General features: G+C 37.9%; 1 protein-coding gene across 3 annotated transcripts in view; it reads left to right on the top strand.

The window, feature by feature from the left end:
• Positions 1-20,167, top strand: part of dennd2da (DENN/MADD domain containing 2Da) — a 47,113-nt gene that overhangs the window by 25,070 nt on the left and 1,876 nt on the right. For all 3 annotated transcript variants that reach the window (XM_022670851.2, XM_022670852.2, XM_022670853.2), the window contains 10 exons: positions 1,639-1,734; positions 7,104-7,282; positions 11,488-11,600; positions 11,680-11,749; positions 11,883-11,960; positions 14,328-14,468; positions 15,999-16,147; positions 16,247-16,418; positions 17,441-17,491; positions 18,411-18,492. In XM_022670851.2, the coding sequence (XP_022526572.2) occupies positions 1,639-1,734; positions 7,104-7,282; positions 11,488-11,600; positions 11,680-11,749; positions 11,883-11,960; positions 14,328-14,468; positions 15,999-16,147; positions 16,247-16,418; positions 17,441-17,491; positions 18,411-18,492 (1,131 nt within the window). The remainder of the gene's footprint in view (positions 1-1,638; positions 1,735-7,103; positions 7,283-11,487; positions 11,601-11,679; positions 11,750-11,882; positions 11,961-14,327; positions 14,469-15,998; positions 16,148-16,246; positions 16,419-17,440; positions 17,492-18,410; positions 18,493-20,167) is intronic.

Genomic DNA, 20,167 nt, shown 5'->3' with positions numbered 1-20,167 from the left:
GTCAACATTAAAATTGAGAAAAAAAATAAAATGTTGATGCATTAACAGTTTTATTTAGTGATGCTCTTACTGTTGAGTTCAGAAGGTAGATTACCCTTTAATTTATGCTAAAGCTTATTCTCTCTCTCTTTCTCTCTTTCTCTCTCTTTCTCAGACACACTCACATAATCATGCACACAATAAGCTAATGGCACGTTTCCTTATTTCAAGCTGTTAAGTGTGGAGTATGGAGCTACACTAGTGTTTATTTTCTTCATTAAAACACTCATTTAAACTTAGTAACTGAGAACATTAATATTCTAGTTTTAAAAAGCATTAAAACAACCCTGATATATTATAATACAGTAAATCTACCTTGACTTATTATAATACAATAAAAATATCCTGACATATTATAATACAGTAAATCTACCCTGACCTATAATAATACTGACCATAAAGGATCTGGTCTGCCAGGAGGAAACCACACTAAAAAAATAGTACTGTCCCCTTCCCAAAAATACAGTAAATACAATAAAATTTTGAAAAATCTAATCATGATTTCATCCATGATTTATTCTATTTCTGTAATAGTATTTATTTCATTCATCAAAAATTCAGTTAGTGATGATTTGTTTATAGATTTTATTACTCATTGAAACATCAAATAGTTTATTAATTTTAAATTTAGTGATTAAGTCAGCTAGTTCCTAATAAAGTCCTATTATAGTGATTCTATTATAGGAAAATTCACTTACTACAGGACATTAATCAAATATATTCATGGTTTATTTTTATTTATTTTTTTATTTTTTGTTTTGTCCGAGAATCTCTGAATCATTTGCGTGAGTTATAGAGCTCAGCACCTGAGTGTGAATGATGTTCTGGGGTTGTGTGAGAACAGCATCCTGTTAGTGTTTTTCCTCATGCACGCACATAAACGCAAACACACACACACACACACACACAGCTGCTGTTTCTCACTGCAGTAAGTAAACTCACAGTTAACAGAAACTCTTTGGCCCTGCCGCCGCAGATAAATAAACAGCCTTTGATACAGCTCTGCAGTCGTAAGCTCATAATTAATTAATATTGTTTATTAGCAGTGTTAACATGCCTGATTTATTGATTTGTTTAATGCACGTATTTTGAATATTTAAAATTTTTAATGCAGTTTATGTATTATTTTTATGATCACAAATTTATTACATGTATGCTGTTTAAAAAATAGTGTAGATTATGTCAAATATATATCTATATATCTATATGTTTCTTATTCATCAGTGCCCTAAACCTGTATGATAGAAAATATTTAAAAAGTTATTTTTTTCCACTGATAAAAAGTGAATCAGTTATTTAATATGACTCATAAAATATTAACCTATATTACACAGCACAAAGTTATTTTCCTATAGTTGTACTTTTTTAACTGCATTTGAATACATTTTTTATACTTGTGTTGTGCATTATTTATCTCTTTTTTTTTTTTTTTTTTTGCTTTTTTTTTTGCCATCATTACGTATTATTGGCTGCATTTTGTAATGCATGTAAGGTGCTGAATAAATCAGTAAAGCTTATTCGTATTCTATTTGTATGTATTTATTGATTTATTTTGAGAATAAATAAATGCAATCATTCACTACCTGCTTTACTGTACAGGTGCGTTCCTGCCAGGTGAGGATGAAGATGATAGGGGGGCGATGAAGAGGCTGAGCACCATGTGGAGCTCATTCCGTGGGAAGATCAGCCGAGACAGTAAGAAAATACAGTTTCAGCTTTAACACAGCAGATAATTAATGCGTAAATTACCTTATACTGGTGAATACTGGCCTATACCACATGAAACCAGTTTAATCTGAATTGCACCCATGTTTAAAAGCCATGCTGGTACTAGTATTGTGTCCTGTGATTTTTGCCCTGTTCAGTGGAAGCTGATTAGCGCTGCAGTTTCCTGTTTTGAAAGTGGATGTGATTTGATTTCTGTCAGTGTCGCGCTTCTGTTCACATGAACAATTCTAGCCAGACATCACCAGTCACTATCTTTTCCATCCACTGCACTGCGCTGGGTGGTAATATTATAATATTAGTCTTTTATTATGTATTCCATGTAAACATGTGACACAGTGGATGGAGGAATGTCAACAATCTGCACTATCCACTATTAGACCTCACTCTAACTCCCGTAATTTCCCTTGGCCTTACCGTGAGCATGCTGACCAGTGTTCAGCCTCACTCACAAGGTAATACCTCACAGCGTATACAGGTGTGGTCCTCTGAGGTAGAATTGATGTTCAATTATATAGTATATATCTAGTTTTCCCAAGAATAATGTACTGTCCTGTGACTTTTGCCATGTCAGAGTTTATATATAAATAAGTAGATTAAATTCGAAGAAATGTCTCATCAGCACGAAGATTTCCTGTTTATTTGACACCATCCTTCACCCGATGGCTCTGTGGTTGGGGATGTGTGTGTGGTTGAGGATGTGTGTGTCTATGTGTGTGTGTGCATGCCCATGTTTGTGCACAATGGCACAGATCACTTACAGTATACACTCTTTCTTTCACCCAGGAGTGAGTGTGTGTATGTTTTGTGTGTGTGTGTGTGTTTGTTGTGTGTGCACGTCTGCAGGTGCATGCGTACATGTACAGACGTGTGCAGGAAGCTTAGCAGTGTGTTTGTGGCGGGTCACGCTCCACATTTCCTCTCATTCACTATCACATTATGTAAGAATAGGTATTTTTGCTCCTGGGCTCCCCCTATAGGCATGGAGTGTTATTTTTCGTTTTACTCCACTGCAGTAAATACAGATCAGGCAGTGTGTCATAGGTTAAACAGGGGTTAAACTGGACTCTAGAGCTTTGCTTCATCACAGGAGTAAACAGAGTAAACCGAGCTAAGCTCCAGTACTGTAATTTAATGGAACTGTACTGTATGATTATTATGGTATGAGTATTATGGTATGGTATAGTGAATTGAGGGGATGTTAGGTTTTTCTTCAGGGTGTAAAGAGAAGAGTTACTGCGCGGACGTGTGCATCAGTGCACTGAAGTCTAACAATCCTTACAACATTTTGCTTTCTTTCTGTAATATCTGCAATATGTAAATGATAAGCCCATTATTCCAGGCAATGTAGCATAAAAACACACACAGTGCTATTGGTTGCTACCATAGAAAGTTTGGACCTGTACCTGATACAATAAAGGCATAGGCCATGCAAAAATTGAAATCTGTCAGCAGTTTTCCTGCCCTAAAAATAATTAAATTCAAATTCTTTTACTTTTTAAAAGAAATACATCAATGTAAGTAGTTTACTGTAGAACTACTTAATATGAGCAAGTAATTCCTCACTACTACAGCCACCAGAGGATGAAGCTTTTAGTTTATTTTTCACACTTTCCCTTCCACCTTAAAACTTATTTTCATTCCACCTTAAAACATATTTCGCTTCCACCTTAAAAAAGAGTCTATAGTATATTTTAAGAGCTTTGTGATAAGTTTTATACATTTCTGTGTAGGTAGATAGATAGATAGATAGACACTTTATTAATCCCCAGTGGTGACAATTCATTTGTCCAACAGCACACAGATAATAATAATAAATAAGTAAACACAAAAAATATACACAACAGAGTCCATATCCAAGTAAAAAGTGCTAGTGGTGCTTATTAACACCATTAAACAGTCTGCATATAACTAAATCTGGAATCTTTATTTGAATATTCCGTTCCACTTTAAAAACTGAAGTCTTAAACCTTGCGTGTCGCCACAGCAGCATTTAAGATGGAATGGTAAATTAGCAGCATTTAATGTAAAATAGTAAATTAACAGCAGTTAAGATGGAATGGTAAATTAGCAGCATTTAATGTAAAATAGTAAATTAACAGCAGTTAAGATGGAATGGTAAATTAGCAGCATTTAACATAAAATAGTAAATTAACAGCAGTTAAGGATGGAATGGTAAATTAGCAGCATTTAACATAAAATGGTAAATTCGAACAATCTAACAGCTTCATGTGAATGAATAATTTACTTAAGGTCAATAAAGTGTATTTACAAAAGCTATATAGCAGCTACTTACACGCAGTGCTGTGGTTTGTGTTACTGTAATGAAGACCTGAACAATGTGACCAATAATGTGTGTGAGGCAGGTATGAAATTAATGGTATGGTCCACTTTAGATTAACTTAATTGCAATATTCATTTAATATAAACAAGAACAATATAATATATAAAGGTTTTTTACACTTTTTGGTTGGATTCAAGTCTTGTCTTGGATTACCCCTAATCCCCCAGAACAGAGCAACAATGTCCATGCTGATATACAGTCAGATAGATTGAATCTATCCATTATGATGGCCAAGATGAAATGAAGACGTCCAAATGTTTTGGTTTATGAACCCACACTAAGGTTATCAGTGAAGGGATATGGTGCATGAAGACTGTAGGATGTGGGTTTTTTTACATACAGAACTGAAAGTGTTGAACTTTACAGGTGGTGTACGTCTCTGTAACTCTGTAATTCTGTATAACTGTGTGTGTAAAGAATATTAATACTAGAGTCTAGAGCCTGTAGTACCGGTTCTGCAGATGTGAGTAGAGTGTATTACAGCAGTGTTTGGTTATGAGGGGTTTGTGTGTGGTTCAGGAGCTCCGGGTTCAGACACTTGTGCACTGCAGTCACTTTCTCTACTTTTGTTAGGAGGCATGTTGTAAGTTGTCATGGTGAAGGTATTCAGGCCAGAACAGGAGTTCTGAAAGAGTGCGTGTGTTCCCTTTGTCCCGGCCTGCAGTGGGGGTGGAGGTGTAAAGCTGCTGTAGTGGTGTGTTCAGTGTGGTGTTCAGTGTTTAGTAACTGAGGATTCACTAGGGCTGCACCTAATGATTTTTCTTTAATAGATTAAGCTAACATTTAAAAATGTTTAGATTATTTTAATGTGTTGTGAAATAAAATAATTTCACCAAAATAATTAATAGTTTTTATTTTTACTTTTATACATAATTAAACTCCAAGATAAATACTTTAGTACTTTTACTCACATGGAGAATGTCTTAATTTATTGGAATTAATATTTTACGTTATGTATCTTTACTTTAACACTACTACATAATATGTGTATAAATGTATTAAACAGCTTAGTAATGTTGGATAGCACAGGTTTCAATGTTACAGTAACATAACAGCTGTGCAGGAATTATTTATTTAAAATATTAACATAGGTTGACGAAGATGTGTTAATAATTTTTTTAAAGTGGATATATTTTTCAAAACTCACTTTTTTGAGTGCTTTTTTGTTTCCACTTAAAGCACTATTCACTAGGGGTGTCACGATTCTCTAAATCCTCGATTTGATTTGATTTCCGATTTTAGAGTCACGTTTTGATTCGATTCTCGATTACAGCAGAGAGGCCTATGCCAGTTTTAGATTAGTCTATGGTCAGTCATTGGTTTGATTCATCAAATTTACAATATCTTATTTCAAAAGGTGGGCTTAATATAAGTGATGCAAAGTGATACAAGTGATCTGTAATACACCACATTAGGCACTAATGGTCAAATTTAAATAATTTATGAAGATATATGTATAAGATGTAATGCCATCTAGTGGCTTTTTTTTTGGTAGCAGCAGTGTGCACTATTGAAACAGCAATGTGCAACATAACAAAATAAATAATAACTGAACTCTATCCTTCTATAACAGATAAACATGAAAAATAAGACTTTAATACTTTTTCGGTCCCTGAGAATGACAAGTTTATTTCTTTAACAAAGATTTATTATTAACTTTATCTGAGAGAAAGATGCTCCTTAAGGTACCAAAACTATTAACATATTTAAGACTAGACAAAACAACTGTTATTTTTATAACAGAAAATAAAGAAGATGAGAATGTCCACATTCTCTGGAGAAAGGGCTGCTCTTTGAGCAGTCACAATGTCTGCGGCATCGGCTACAGTGTGCTGCGCCATATGCAGGAGGGATCGTCGATCCTCTTTTGGACTTCCCTACCATTCAACTATAAATACTTCAAACATGAAAAACATCCATTCATCCGCTTTCTGTGAATCAGTTAAAAGAGTTTGGTGGCAGGAATCATATGCTTCTCTTGAGTGGTTTGGATGGCACCAAAGCCCCACCCCTGGACCTGGTCTGTTGCTAATGCTGGTATCTGGTACGAAGTAGCGGCTCAGCTTTTGTTCCTGTTTAGCTGACATTGATTGGTTTTAACTCTGGACTGTGGTTAACCACAGTGCGAATTTACACATCCCCAGCCCACAGCACCGTGGCCAGCTAAAATCAAGCAGCCAGCTAATGAACACACCTGAGTTCAGCTTCTCTCAGAGTCATGAAAAATGCTGTTTAAATGGTATAGTTTGCATGCAAAATCTGAAAACTGTGAAATGCAATGCACAAAAAATAAAACAGGGATTTTTAAGACCTTTGGGAGACGGATTTAAGACGTTTTAAAGATCAGCTTAGCTTCCATGCTGTCCTGCTGCAGTGTTGACAAAGCGCTCCAGGATGTTTGCGCATCAAGTGCAAGCATATTTATCCACAGATGTTGTAGCTGGGCCTGTAGATCTTGCAAGCTTGTAGATTCTCGAAACTGCTACTCCAACCTCCTTCAATGCTTTAATGTTTAATAAATCTAGCAACTGGGTAGTCCAAGGAAGCATTTTAAATTGGCGAAGACTTTCCTGGGAAACTCTTTTTGTGTGTAGGTGAGCATCATCCTGCTGAAAAATGCCAGTTGGAAGCCCTGACATGAGAGGAAACACAAGTTGTTGCAGAATGACGAGACACCAGAGAACCTGGCTGTCATCGGATCTCAAATAGACCCTGGGTTCGTTGTTAAAGATAAAGCTGTTCAAGTCCTTTAGTGGTCTGGGTTTCTCATTCACGACACCACTGCAAACGAAGGTGATTGTGGTTGGCTGACAGATGACCTAGATGGCAGACATTTCATGGAAACCACCATCCTGCCTCTCTGTCTTTCTTGTGCCCCCATAGTTTAGTTTTTCAGCAGTGTAAAAAACACATAGTAAGAGCTCACAGTACACTAACATACTACTTAAATTAATACTAATACTAATAATTGTCGTTTTTTTTTTTTTTTATGCAGGAGCTTCTAAAGAGCCAGACTCACCCGTGAGCCCAGAGCTGGCAGCGGTGGAGGAGAAGCCCCGGGACCAGCGCTACGCCAGTGGCCAGTTCTTCTTTGAGTACCTGGTGGTGGTCAGCCTGAAGAAGAACATCAGAAGTGGAGAGTATGAACCACAGATCTCCTACCAGTTCCCCAAGGTCAGTTAACTGCTCACCACACAGCTCCCAACATCCCATAATCATTTACTAACACCTGCATTTAGATCAGCTGCCCCGAGGCCTCGTTGCTCTGTAGATCTTTAGATCTCCACGCTGTTTACGCCACTGGAGTGTGGAGTTTAGGCTGGCTGCCGGGTTTAGAGCTCAAACAGGGACTGGGTCAATTATACACCAGTGTTAGTAGGTGTAAACTGGGTGTTTACAATGTAACAGATTTTGTTTAATTGGGTTAAAAAGGCTAAAACTCCACAGTACAGTGATATATACCTGTGGTACTTCCCATATTTCTCAGAAGAAATTATGTTAAATTGATTTTGCTTAATTTGCAATAATATGCACATTATTGTTCTTTTTTTCTTCTGATTTTTTTTCTATGAGTTGATTGCAAAACACAATGCAGAAACTGTGCACCGGAAGCTATATGGCAGCCGTACAGTGGGATGAAGTGATGTAAAACACCATTACTGCACTCTGTAGCAGTGGAAATGTGCTCTGTGGAGTGACAGACTATGTTAAATAATCTTGGTTTGGAGAACTTCACCTGTCTTTCTTCACCTATCTGACTTTATCTGTCTGACTTTACCCTATGCCAATCATTTGGTGGAGGACAGATAATGCTATGGGGGTGTGGGGTGTTTTTCAAAGCTTGGCCTAGGCCAATGGAAAAAAAAATGTTCACCTATACTGGTTGGTGTAAATGACAAAAATAGCAGGGATGAAAGGTGCTGCGAACGATGTGATTGGCTGAGAGACGTTTTCTGGGTGACATTATTAACCAATAATGCACTGTAATTGAAGCTCTCCATGTATTACTCCGCCACATACAGATAACCTAGCAACGATGCAGCAGTTACAAACCAAATAAAAACAACATGCGATGTCATTATTACACCACCGGGAGCCACTGGATCCCATAGGCATAGTGAATAAACGTCATGTCTCCAATAGGTGGTGCAGGCAAAGACGCAGTCTCACAAATAAAAAACAAAAGCGGACATTTTTAGACTGTGCATTTAATGCTGGTGGGCCACCGTTAACATGTAATCCGGTGAGAGGACTAAGGTTAGTGCAGAGCTAGCTATCATACTAATGTTAGCGGCGAATTAGCTAACATACTGAAGTTAGCTAACATACTAAAGTTAGCTAACATAATAATGTTAGCTAACATAATAATGTTAGCAGCGAGCTAGCTAACATACTACCATTAGCGCGACCTTGCTAACGTTACCAGGGAGAGAACTAAGGTTAACGGAGGGCTGGCCTACAGTAGCAGCGAGTTAGCTAACATATTAACTTAAGTGGCAAGTTAGCTAATGTTACCAGGGAGAAAACTAAGAATAGCGGAGAGCTAGCTCAGTTTTGATTTCCAATACAATAAAAAAAAAAAAAATCAAATTGATTGAGGTCTTAAAAAGCATTAGATTTGACTTTTAAAATGGTGCAAGAACCTTGTTTCAGCTGTCAATATTTATTCATCAAGAAACTTAACACCTTGGCATTAAGAAAGCCCATCACCAACTAGTGTATTGGTGGTGTATGGTAATTGCAGAATGATGCAGATGCACTAGAACACAAATATAAACACTCACAACAGCGTAGGCCACTTGCACAGGCTTTAGCACGTTGATGTCGGCAATGATGTTCTAATAAGGCATCACATCAACATGTCTGGTTGCTGAAAACACGCTGGTTTATTTTTTTCACCTGGTATTTTTGCTCCCTCGACTTTTGACATTGATGTGACGCCATATTCTAAGATGTAAAAGCATAGATGTAATGTTTGACCTTAATGTTTGGCAATACTTTTTTTCCTTATGGAATAGGTGTTTCTAATTAAAACCCCCTGTGTTTGAGTGCAGGCTGCTAAGGAGATGTTCTCTGGTGGATGATGTTAAGTGAAACTCTTTCAGCTTGCCGTTGTGAATTATATGGAAAGTGACTCATTCTGAAACTTGTAGCTACAGTTGTGTTTTTTTTTTTTTCGCATCATCAGTTTTTTATTTGACTTACTTGTTTTTGAGAAGCAGAAAAATGATTTTATGGATTTATTTTAAAATATCAGTCCACACGTATCGTGTATTACTCTGATCAGAGTGTTGGGTGGGGTGGGCGATGTGGAGAAATTTTATATCAGTGCTGTAATTCTGTTTACTGGGCTGATAGTCTGCAGAGAGAGAACAGAACACAGCAGTTCTGGCAGCGTTACATCAGATTCCAGCCTGTCTTAGGATATATACTTAAGCACTGCTGCTGCTCTTTGGAGCATAACATGGATTAGCACTATTATAACCCAGCTGAAAAACAGCCTGGGTATCTCAGTAATCAGTATATAACTTGGTAACCAGTAGTGCTGGGCGATATGGGAAAAATCATATATCACGATATATTATGATAACGATATACATCATGATATACCACATTTAAGTATGTTTCCAGTTATTCTTCGAAAAACATGATAAAAATAATATCATTGCTTACTTTTTTCCAGCTTTATTTCAAAGTGACATTAAACCAAACTTTGAGACAAAAATGAGAATTACTACTTTTTAGTGCAGCAATATATTTAGGTATCAAATGAAAACAGATAAGGTAGATGCAGTAGCTAATTTTTTCAAAAGAACAATGCATCTCCATTGTTCAGCTCTCATGAGTTTAATAACGTAAAGCATGTCGCAAACCGGCGTGTCCACGCGTGACCGTCAAATAACGTAAAGCAGCTTCATGTCGCAAAACCACATTATAAAGCTTTTTTTTTTTACTTTATTTTATTATCACTTATATAAACCGAGTTTATGCAAAGTGACCACCCCAATACATTTCACCATAGCCTACTTTATATATTTGCATGAATAATTGATTAAATTACTGTAGAAATGACTTTTCTATCGTCCCCACGATATATATCGTCATATCGCACAGCACTAGTAACCAGTATGTATTCATTTGAGTTAGATGATTTAACTTCAGTGAAACCAGGTGTGGGAACAGGGGTATAAATCCCCCAGCATTGAGCTGTGGAGCAGTAGAAGAACTGTGTTCTCTGGAATAATAGAGCTTCAGCCAAGTTGGCTCACAGTAATGCTGCTCCAAAATTTATTATACATCTATTATCTTCTCTGGACAGTAGAGTCAGTTACTCCCTACAAAAGATAAACTCTTTTTAATACCCTTAATCAGAGGTGGAAAAAGTACTGAAAAATTGTAATTAAGTAAAAGTACCTTTACGTTGCTAAAATTCTACTCAAGTAAAAGTAAAAGTACCCATCTAAAAATCTACTTGATTAAAAGTAAAAGTACCCATCTAAAAATCTACTCGAGTAAAAGTAAAAGTACCCATCTAAAAATCTACTCAAGTAAAAGTAAAAGTACCCATCTAAAAATCTACTCGAGTAAAAGTAAAAAAAGTACTCAATTTAAAATTTACTTTGAGTACAAAGTTACATAGTTACTTTTAACTATTTGATGTAAAAAAATAAAAAAACAAATCATATATATATTTTTTTATGAACTATTATTTCACATAATAATTTGGATCTTTCAGGCAGTATTTGTTCAGATCACCCCATAAAACATTTTCAAGAACAAGTGGCATAGGTTTCTATGATCTATTTTTTTTTTCTTTACTGTTAAATAGTTATGGTCATATATGTGACTACAAACCGTACAACGTTTACAGGTCATTGTTATATTTAAATTTTCCATTGCTATGCTTTAACTGCTATTTAAATGTTTTTTCTTAACATTCTAGCAGATTGTTTAATAATAAAAATACAGGTTTGATGTAAAAAAGTTTTGAAAGCTGACAGCTCTGTCCAGCAGGGCACATTTTGCACGGTGCTTAACGTCCTCATGTTATTGCCTCGTTATTCCACGCCTGAGCATCCATGCGCTGGGGCATCCGCGCCAATTTATTTTATTTTTTTTATTCAGACAATTGTTTTTTTCCCCAGCATTTTATTTTTTACTCAGTAGTTGGGAGTTTTCCAATGTAGCGAAGTAAATTACATGTGTCAAAATGTAGTTAAATAAAAGTAAAATTACCTATTTTAAAAACTACTTTAAAAATTACAAATTACTCATAAAATCTACTCAATTACAGTAACTTGAGTAAATGTAATTCATTACTTTCCACCTCTGCCCTGTGAAATATATCTGTGAACTCTGCTGTGCTTTGTATTTCTCAGAGAGATGGGATGGTGCGGTTTCAGAAGGAGGAAGAGGAGAAGACGCTGAAGGCCATCACGCTCTTCTGTTTTCCAGAAGGAATAAACTGGGCTCCTCTTACAGAGTACCGCAGGTACATACCCGACACACCTGCGCTCAGGTAAGGGTGGAGCTGTTTGTGTTCTTAATCTCTCTTTTCTTTTTCTTCACAGCGAGACCTTCTCCTTCGTTCTGACGGAAGTCGACGGAAGCAGGAGGAATGGTTACTGCCGGAGGCTACTGGTAAACCATCGTCACAATCTGAATGGATTTCCTTGAGTTGAGTTTTTTTTTTAAATACACAATTCATGTCTTTAATCTCCCTTTATCTGTCTCTCTCTATCTCTCTCTTTTACTCTCTCTCTGTCTCACTCAGCCTCATGGGAATGGAGCTCGTCTTCCAGAAGCTTACTGCATCATCAGCAAATTGGCCTGTTTTGGCCTCTTCTCCAAGGTAATCCATCGAAACCACTCTGAACATTGTCATTTATCCCAGAACACCATCATCCTTTATCAAAACACTATCATTCTCAGGCGCCATCATTCTCTTTCAAAACACCATAATTCCCCATGCAAATAGCTTAATTCTCCACCTGGACACCGTAATTTTCAATCAAAACACCATCTTTCTCTGAACATCATACTTCTCCACCAAAACATCATAGTTCTCTACCACAATGCTGTCATTCTCCAACAAAACACCATCATTATCCAACAAAAACACATAACTCTCCATTAACACATATAATTCTCCACCAGTTATTCTTTAACAATAATCACTCCTGACAAAATACTATCATTCAACATCAAATATCTTTAGAAAATATCATTACTCTCCATTAAAAGACCATCATTCTTCATCAGACAGAGAAATACCACCATTCTTCATTAAACACAATCGTTTTCCACCGAACACATTCATTTACCAGAATAGTTTGTCGTTTTTCATTAAAACATCATCATTCTCTATACAATACCACAGTTCTCTACCAAACACCACTATTATCTATTAAACCACCATCATTCTCAATCAGATAGTATCATTTTTTATTTAAATACCTTTATTCTACAACAAACCACTTTGTTGCTCCTCCAAAACATTACTAATCTCCACCAAAATACCATCATTCTATAGGAAACCAAAGGATTTCTCAAGCAAACCCTATAATTCTCCAACAAACATCCTCATTTTCCATGAAAATACAATCATTCTCCACCAAACACCATAATTCCCCATCATTGGAACAGTGTGCGGTCAGGTGTTTAGAGTGGGCGGTTCAGAAGATGTGTATGTATGATAGGTGTGGTATTACAGTAAGCGAAAAAGGGTATATTTGGTGTGATATTGTAAGCTAAGAGCGAGAGTGGGCGATTAGCTGCTCTGTGTGTAATCAGGACGCCGGTCAGGTGGTCAGGTGGAGCTCCTGTGGGTGTTATTTTGGTTTGTTTGCGTTGGGCTCAACCTTTGCTCTAAGTCTGTGTGTCCTGCTAGTCCTGACCAAACACTGACGGATTAAACTCTCTATGATTATAGAGCAGCTTTTGAGGAAAAACATTTACACAAGGATCTTACTTTTACTTTTGGGATGACTTATGGAGTGGGAAATTATGCTTTTGTTGCTGAATGCAATCAAATTCTCACATCAGTGCTCTAAACTAAACCTAGTAGATGGCCTTCAAATAAATACATTGGGTGTTCAATTGAAGTGCATTGAATGTGGATGTGATTTGTTTATGAGCACTCTGGCGATAGTTTAGCCTTACTCACAAGATAACACCTCACAACCTACACAGATGTTGGTGTTCCCAAGTTGTCTTTTTGACACTCTTCCATAAAGGCCAGATTTTTGAAGTGCACACAATTATAGTAGTCTTTTAGACAGATTTTCCCACCAGAGCTGTGGATTTCTGCAGCTCCTCCAGAGTGACCATGGGTCTCTTGTCTGCTTCTCTGAGCAGTGCCCTCCTTGCTCATTCTGTCAGTTTGGGTGAACCATGGCCATGCCTGGGTAGATTTTCAGTTGTAGATTTTTTTTTCCATTTTGGATGATGGATTAAACAGTGCTTCTTGGGTTGCTCAAAGTTCGGAGTGTGTTTTTATAACTTAACCTTGCTTTTTAAGCTTCCACACAGCTCGAGTCTGGATTTTAGTTCAAGGATTCAAGGAGATTTTATTGTCATTCGCATCACATGTGGTACATGAGGTAGAACGAAATTGTGATCTCACGATCCAGTTTACACCCAAGAGCTGTTGTTAAAATAGATATATAGATAAAATTAAGAATACAATTAAAAATAGTATATACAAAATAGATAAATACCCCAAAAAAGAAAAAAACATAAATAGAGAGAGTAGACAGGTAGCAGCAACATGAAGTGCAGAGTGCAAGTTTGCTATAGCAGCATGATATGGAATTAGAGCAGTAAAAGATAAAGTGTCTCAGTGCGGGTAAAGTGACAGTGTTTGTAAACAGTAATTTGTCCTTGGTGTTAGTGCAGTGTGTTGTTAGGTGGAGTTTAAGAGTCTTACAGCTTCCGGAATGAAGCTGTTTCTGAGTCTGGTTGTTTTGCACTTGATGCTCCGCAGCCTCCGGCCTGAGGGAAGCGGGATAAAAAGTGCGTGTGCTGGGTGGGTGGGATCCTTCCTGATGCAGGTGGCCCTGCATCAGGAAGGGGTTATGGGTTTTAGAAATCTCAATAAAATGCATTTAAGAAGGGGTATGAATACTTTTGCACTCCACTGTAGGGTTGGTTATATATTTAGCCTATTTAATTTTTTTGCTTCAGTGTCTAATGACCTCTGATGTTCCTTTTGGTCCAGATCTTTGACGAGGTGGAGAAGCGGAAGGTGAAGTCCATAGCGATGATCTACCCCTTCATGCAGAGTCTCAGAGAAGCTCCGTTTCCTGCTCCGGGGAACACAGTCAACATCAAAAGCTTCATCCCTGAATCTGGAACTGAGGTAATCTTCACCCCTACCATCAGTACCTCACCTCCCTCACCTCACTAACACCGATCAGACAGGCAGAAACACGCTGCACGCTCTGGTGAGCGGGGCGTTTGGGGGAGGGTGTGAAGCAGAGCTAGCGGTTGGAGTTATGTCCCGCTCTGCCTGGACCTGACTCCACTCGTGCTGTTCCCCCTGAGGCTTTCTGCTACAGCGTTCCAGCATTCCTCTCAGCCAGCATGCGCACACACACACACACACTTCATCTATAGAGAGTTTAACACTAAAATGTCAAGGACACACAATTACAAAAATTTACACAGTACAGTCTAAAGCTTTACACTGTAAAATCTACAACATCGCAACTTTACACTGTACAGTCTAAAACTTTACACTGTACAGTATACAACATCACAACTTTACACTGTACAGTATACAACATCACAACTATACACTGTACAATCATCTAAAACTTTACAAGTGTACACAGTACAGTCTAAAACCTTACACCATTCAGTCTAGTATGTCACAACTTTACACTGTACAGTCTACAACATCGCAACTTTACACTGTACAATCTAAAATGTCACAAATTTATACTGTACAATCTTCTAAAACTTTACAATTGTACACAGTACAGTCTAAAACTTTACAACATTCAGACTAAAATGTCACAACTTTACACTGTACAGTCTAAAACGTCACAGCGTTACATTGTACAATCTCAAACATCACAACTTTACACTGTACAGTCTAAAACATCGCAACTTTACACTGCACAATCTAAAATGTCACAACTTTGCACTGTACAGTCTAAAACTTTACAAATGTACACTTTACAGTCTAAAACATCACAACTTTACACTGTACAGTCTAAAACATCACAACTTTACACTGTACAATCTAAAATGTCACAACTTTACACTGTACAATCTAAAACGTCACAAATGTATACAGTACAATTTAAAACTTTACAACATTCAGACTAAAACATCACACCTTTACACTGTACAATCTGAAACATCACAACTATACACTGTACAGTCTAAAAAATCACAACTTTACACTGTACAATCTAAAATGTCACATGTATACAGTACAATCTAAAACTTTACAACATTCAGAATAAAACGTCACAACTTTACACTGTGCAATCTAAAACATCACAACTTTACAAAGGTCAATCTAAAACGTTACAAATGTATACAGTACAGTATACATTTTAAGCCATTCAGTCTAAAACGTCAAAAATGTTTACCCTGTACAATACAGAAAGTTACAAATGTACACTTTACAGTGTAAAAATGTACACCATACTGTCTGAAACGTCACAACTTTACACTGTACAATCCAAAAACGTCAAAAATTTACTCTATACAGTCTAAAACACCACAACTTTACAGAGTACAGTCTAAAACTTTACACTCTACAATCTAAATCACAGCTTTACACCACACAATCCAAAACTCTACACTGTACAATCTAAAACTAAAAAGTTTTACAATGTGTGCTTATGTGTGTGTGTGTGTGTGTGTGTGTGTGTAGATCATCAGTCTGACGCGTCCTACAGACTCGTGGTTGGAGCATGTGGATTTCCGGCCGCTGTTCAGCGCTCTGACGGATGAGGAGGTGCTGCAGGTGTTTGCTGCGACTGTGCTGGAGCGCAGGATCGTCTTCATCGCTGAGGAGCTGGGGTACACACACACACACTCACACACATATACAGTGTCAGATAAAGCTGTAATATTATTATAACACTCTCTCTCTCTGTCCTCATGGTGCCTCTCCTTTAGGACGTTATCTCAGGTGATCCACGCTGTCACGGTTCTTCTTCATCCCTTTATCTGGCAGCATACGCTCATCTCCATCGTGCCTGAGATCCTGATAGACGTGGTGATGGCTCCCACGCCGTACCTGCTGGGGGTCCAGAAGCGGCTCGCTGATGAGGTCACTGAGCAGGGAGATGTGAGTAACTGATCGCTGTGTCTGTGCTGGACATTAACTCTTCAGCACCCAGCAGACTGTCCTCTAACTCTAACCTGGAGCAGTCTGGGATCAATCTGACTACCTGAACCAGGTGTGCAGAGGACCAGCTGCTGGACCATCTGATGTGTGGGTGTGTGTGTGTGAGTGTGTGTGTGAGTGTGTGTGTGTGAGTGTGTGTGTGTGAGTGTGTGTGTGTGAGTGTGTGTGTGTGAGTGTGTTTGTGAGTGTGTGTGAGTGTGTGTGAGTGAGTGTGAGTGAGTGTGTGAGTGAGTGTGTGAGTGAGTGTGAGTGAGTGTGTCTGTGTGAGTGTGTGAGTGTGTGTCTGTGTGTGTCTGTGTGTGTGTGTGTGTGTATGAGTGTGTGTGTGTGTGTGTGTGTGTGAGTGTGTGAGTGTGTGTCTGTGTGTGTGTGTGTGTGTGTGTGTGTGTGTGTGTGAGTGTGAGTGTGTGTGTGTGAGTGTGTGAGTGTGTGAGTGTGTGAGTGTGTGAGTGTGTGAGTGTGTGAGTGTGTGAGTGAGTGTGTGAGTGTGTGAGTGTGTGAGTGTGTGTGTGTGTGAGTGTGTGTGTGAGTGTGTGTGTGAGTGTGTGAGTGTGTGAGTGTGTGTGTGTGTGAGTGTGTGTCTGTGTGTGTCTGTGTGTGTCTGTGTGTGTGTGTGTGTGTATGAGTGTGTGTGTGTGTGTGTGTGTGTGAGTGTGTGAGTGTGTGTCTGTGTGTGTGTGTGTGTGTGTGTGTGTGTGTGTGTGAGTGTGAGTGTGTGTGTGTGAGTGTGTGAGTGTGTGAGTGTGTGAGTGTGTGAGTGTGTGAGTGAGTGTGTGAGTGTGTGAGTGTGTGAGTGTGTGTGTGTGTGAGTGTGTGTGTGAGTGTGTGTGTGAGTGTGTGTGTGTGTGTGTGTGTGTGTGTGTGTGTGTGTGTGTGTGTGTGTGTGTGTGTGTGTGTGTGTGTGTGTGTGAGTGTGTGTGTGTGTTCAAATCTTACTGTCCTTTTATTTACTTTCCCAAAAGCTGTTGGCAGTGGACCTATCAGAGGGCAGGAAACAAACGTTTATCAGACAAGTGAGTAAATATTATATTATGTTAAATTATATTATATTATATTATATTATATTACAATACATAAATTATTATATATTTAGAAAGTTTTTTCCCCAGATCTGTTAATGAGTAAAATTTTGATAATGTGTTTAGCTCTGCTGCCACCTTGTGGTCAACAGCAGCTTTACAGGAGAAAGAAAAACATATATATTTGGATATATTAGGATATATTAGGATATTTTTTGTATAGGTTTGTGTTTTATATGAATGAAAAACATATCCTTCACTTTCAGTATTTTAGTGATTTTTTGCTAGATTTGTTTTTTATTTAGATTTTTATTTTATACAGAAGTGTCTTGGAAAGTTACTGCTATTAAATGTATATTAATAAAACTTTTATTTTTTACTGCAACAAACCCCCTTGCTCACCTTCTTACCGCAGCACAGCAGTGCTAATATTACATGTTATTGCATAAACATCGAGTGTATTATTGTGTTAGTACCAGAGTTCCATTTTCGCTGTTTATTAAAAGATTTTGAGTTAAAGAGGATGAGAAAATATGATCTGTTTGGTTATAAAAACTCTGCATGTTAAAATAGTTGCTCTGTTTGTAGCTGTTCTGTTTGGTTTGTAAGCGCTGCATCTTTGTTAGAGCTTCAGTTACAGTGCATTACCGGCTGATAACGGCACTCATAGTACGGCTCTCAGACAATCACATTGCAGGGTGGAAACTTACTGTGGTATAATTAGAGTTTTAAAAAAGTTTAAAAGTGAAAAATGGCAAACTGAAGATGCAGGGTTTCATTTAGACATTTTATATTTAAACAGATTTTTAAAAGCACTGTTTACCTAAAAAAATCAGGGTAAGAACTACAGATGTGTGGTTCTGTCAGACCATAGTGTATCCCTACTGAGGTGTGTGTGTGTGTGTGTTTACAGATCGGAGATGAGGACTCCATTCTACCTCACAAACTCAGAGATGAGATCCTGCAGGCTCTGAAAAGCCGGAGTGAAAAAGCCAGTGAGTTCTGATTATTCATTTACACCAGAAAAAAAAACATACTGTGACCATCATTCCAGCATTAATGGAGAGAAGTACATTCTCAGAGATTTCAGAGCAACATGTGATGCTTTCAGGACCACATGGCTAAGCAGTTTTTAACAGGGCAATGCAAAATCACATGCTTCCTACATTACAATACATTACATTACATTTCTACTGTAATAATTAAGTGTAATTATACACTGTATGTGCAAATATTTGTGGCCATTCCTTCTAACACCATACTGAATACAAGGTGTCAGTTACTCTTTGCGTTTCACCGTCATTTTCACCAAACAAGTTACCTAACTTAGCTAACCTGAGTTGGCTAACCTAGTTAACTAGTTAGCTATAGCGATAAGTACCTAACGCTAGGTTAAAAACCAAACCTAGATACTAAAATTAGGGAGAAGAACAAAGTATGAATACTAATGAGTAGATGGAGGGAAATCATCCACTTACTGAAAAAACTGCTGAAAACGTTTCCCTGAGGGTCTGTTACAACAGTTACCTGCTGAACAAGCCACTGCTTTACTTCAGAAATGTAATTTTTAACAGTAAAATCTGAATGTCTGACTGCGACTGAGCCACAGTGGCGGTGCACATTTACAGGCGACCTGTCAATCAACCTGCCCTGAGCTGTCAATTACCACATCGCCACACCCCTTTAAATATCGCAGAATATCTCTTATAAAACGTATTAACTGTAAAGAAAAACACTGGGGGTTATTAACACAGAAGGGTGGCTTGCAGAATGCACAGAATCCAACTTCCAAATAAAATCCTGGATGTGTAATTTTAGATTAAAGATTACACCATCTCTCATTCAGTAGAATGGAAATAGGCATGGTTAAAAGTTGTACTGGAGCCAGCCACCAGAGGGCGTAAGAGCTTTTGCATACCTCAGGCGACTCTGTTTGTGGCGTGCTTGCAGAAATGGCTTCTTTCGCATAACTCTCCCATACAGCTTCTCCTTGTGCAAAGTGCGCTGTAATGTTGACCGATGCACAGTGACTCCATCTGCAGCAAGATGATGCTGCAGCTCTTTGGAGGTGGTCTGTGGATTGTCCTTCTCTGCCTTTCTGATATTTTTCTTAGCCTGCCACTTCTGGGCTTAACCAGAACTGTCCCTGTGCTCTTCCATTTCCTTACTATGTTCCTCACAGTGGAAACTGACAGGTTAAATCTCTGAGACAACTTTTTGTCTCCTTCCCCTGAACAACTATGTTGAACAATCTTTGTTTTTAGATCATTTGAGAGTTGTTTTGATGAGCCCATGATGCCACTCTTCAGAGGAGATTCAAATAGGAGAACAACTTGCAATTGGCCACCTTAAATACCTTTTCTCATGATTGGATACACCTGGCTATGAAGTTTAAAGCTCAATGAGATTACCAAACCAGTTTTGTGCTTGGTCAATAAAAAGTAGTTAGGAGTATTCAAATCAATAAAATGATAAGGGTGCCCCATACTTTTGCACCGGTCAAATTTTGGTTTAATGCATATTGCACATTTTCTGTACAATAAATCTCAGTTCAATCCTGAAATATTACTGTGTCCATCAGTTATTAGATGTATCAGACTGAAATGGCTGTTGCAAACATCCAAATATTTAGAACTAAAAATGATTAAGATTAATAGGGGTGCCCAAACT

Source organism: Astyanax mexicanus, chromosome 12 (assembly GCF_023375975.1).
Source record: "Astyanax mexicanus isolate ESR-SI-001 chromosome 12, AstMex3_surface, whole genome shotgun sequence".
In the NCBI taxonomy this organism is placed as follows: Eukaryota; Metazoa; Chordata; class Actinopteri; order Characiformes; family Acestrorhamphidae; genus Astyanax; species Astyanax mexicanus.
This window is presented reverse-complemented; position numbering and strand designations above follow the sequence as displayed.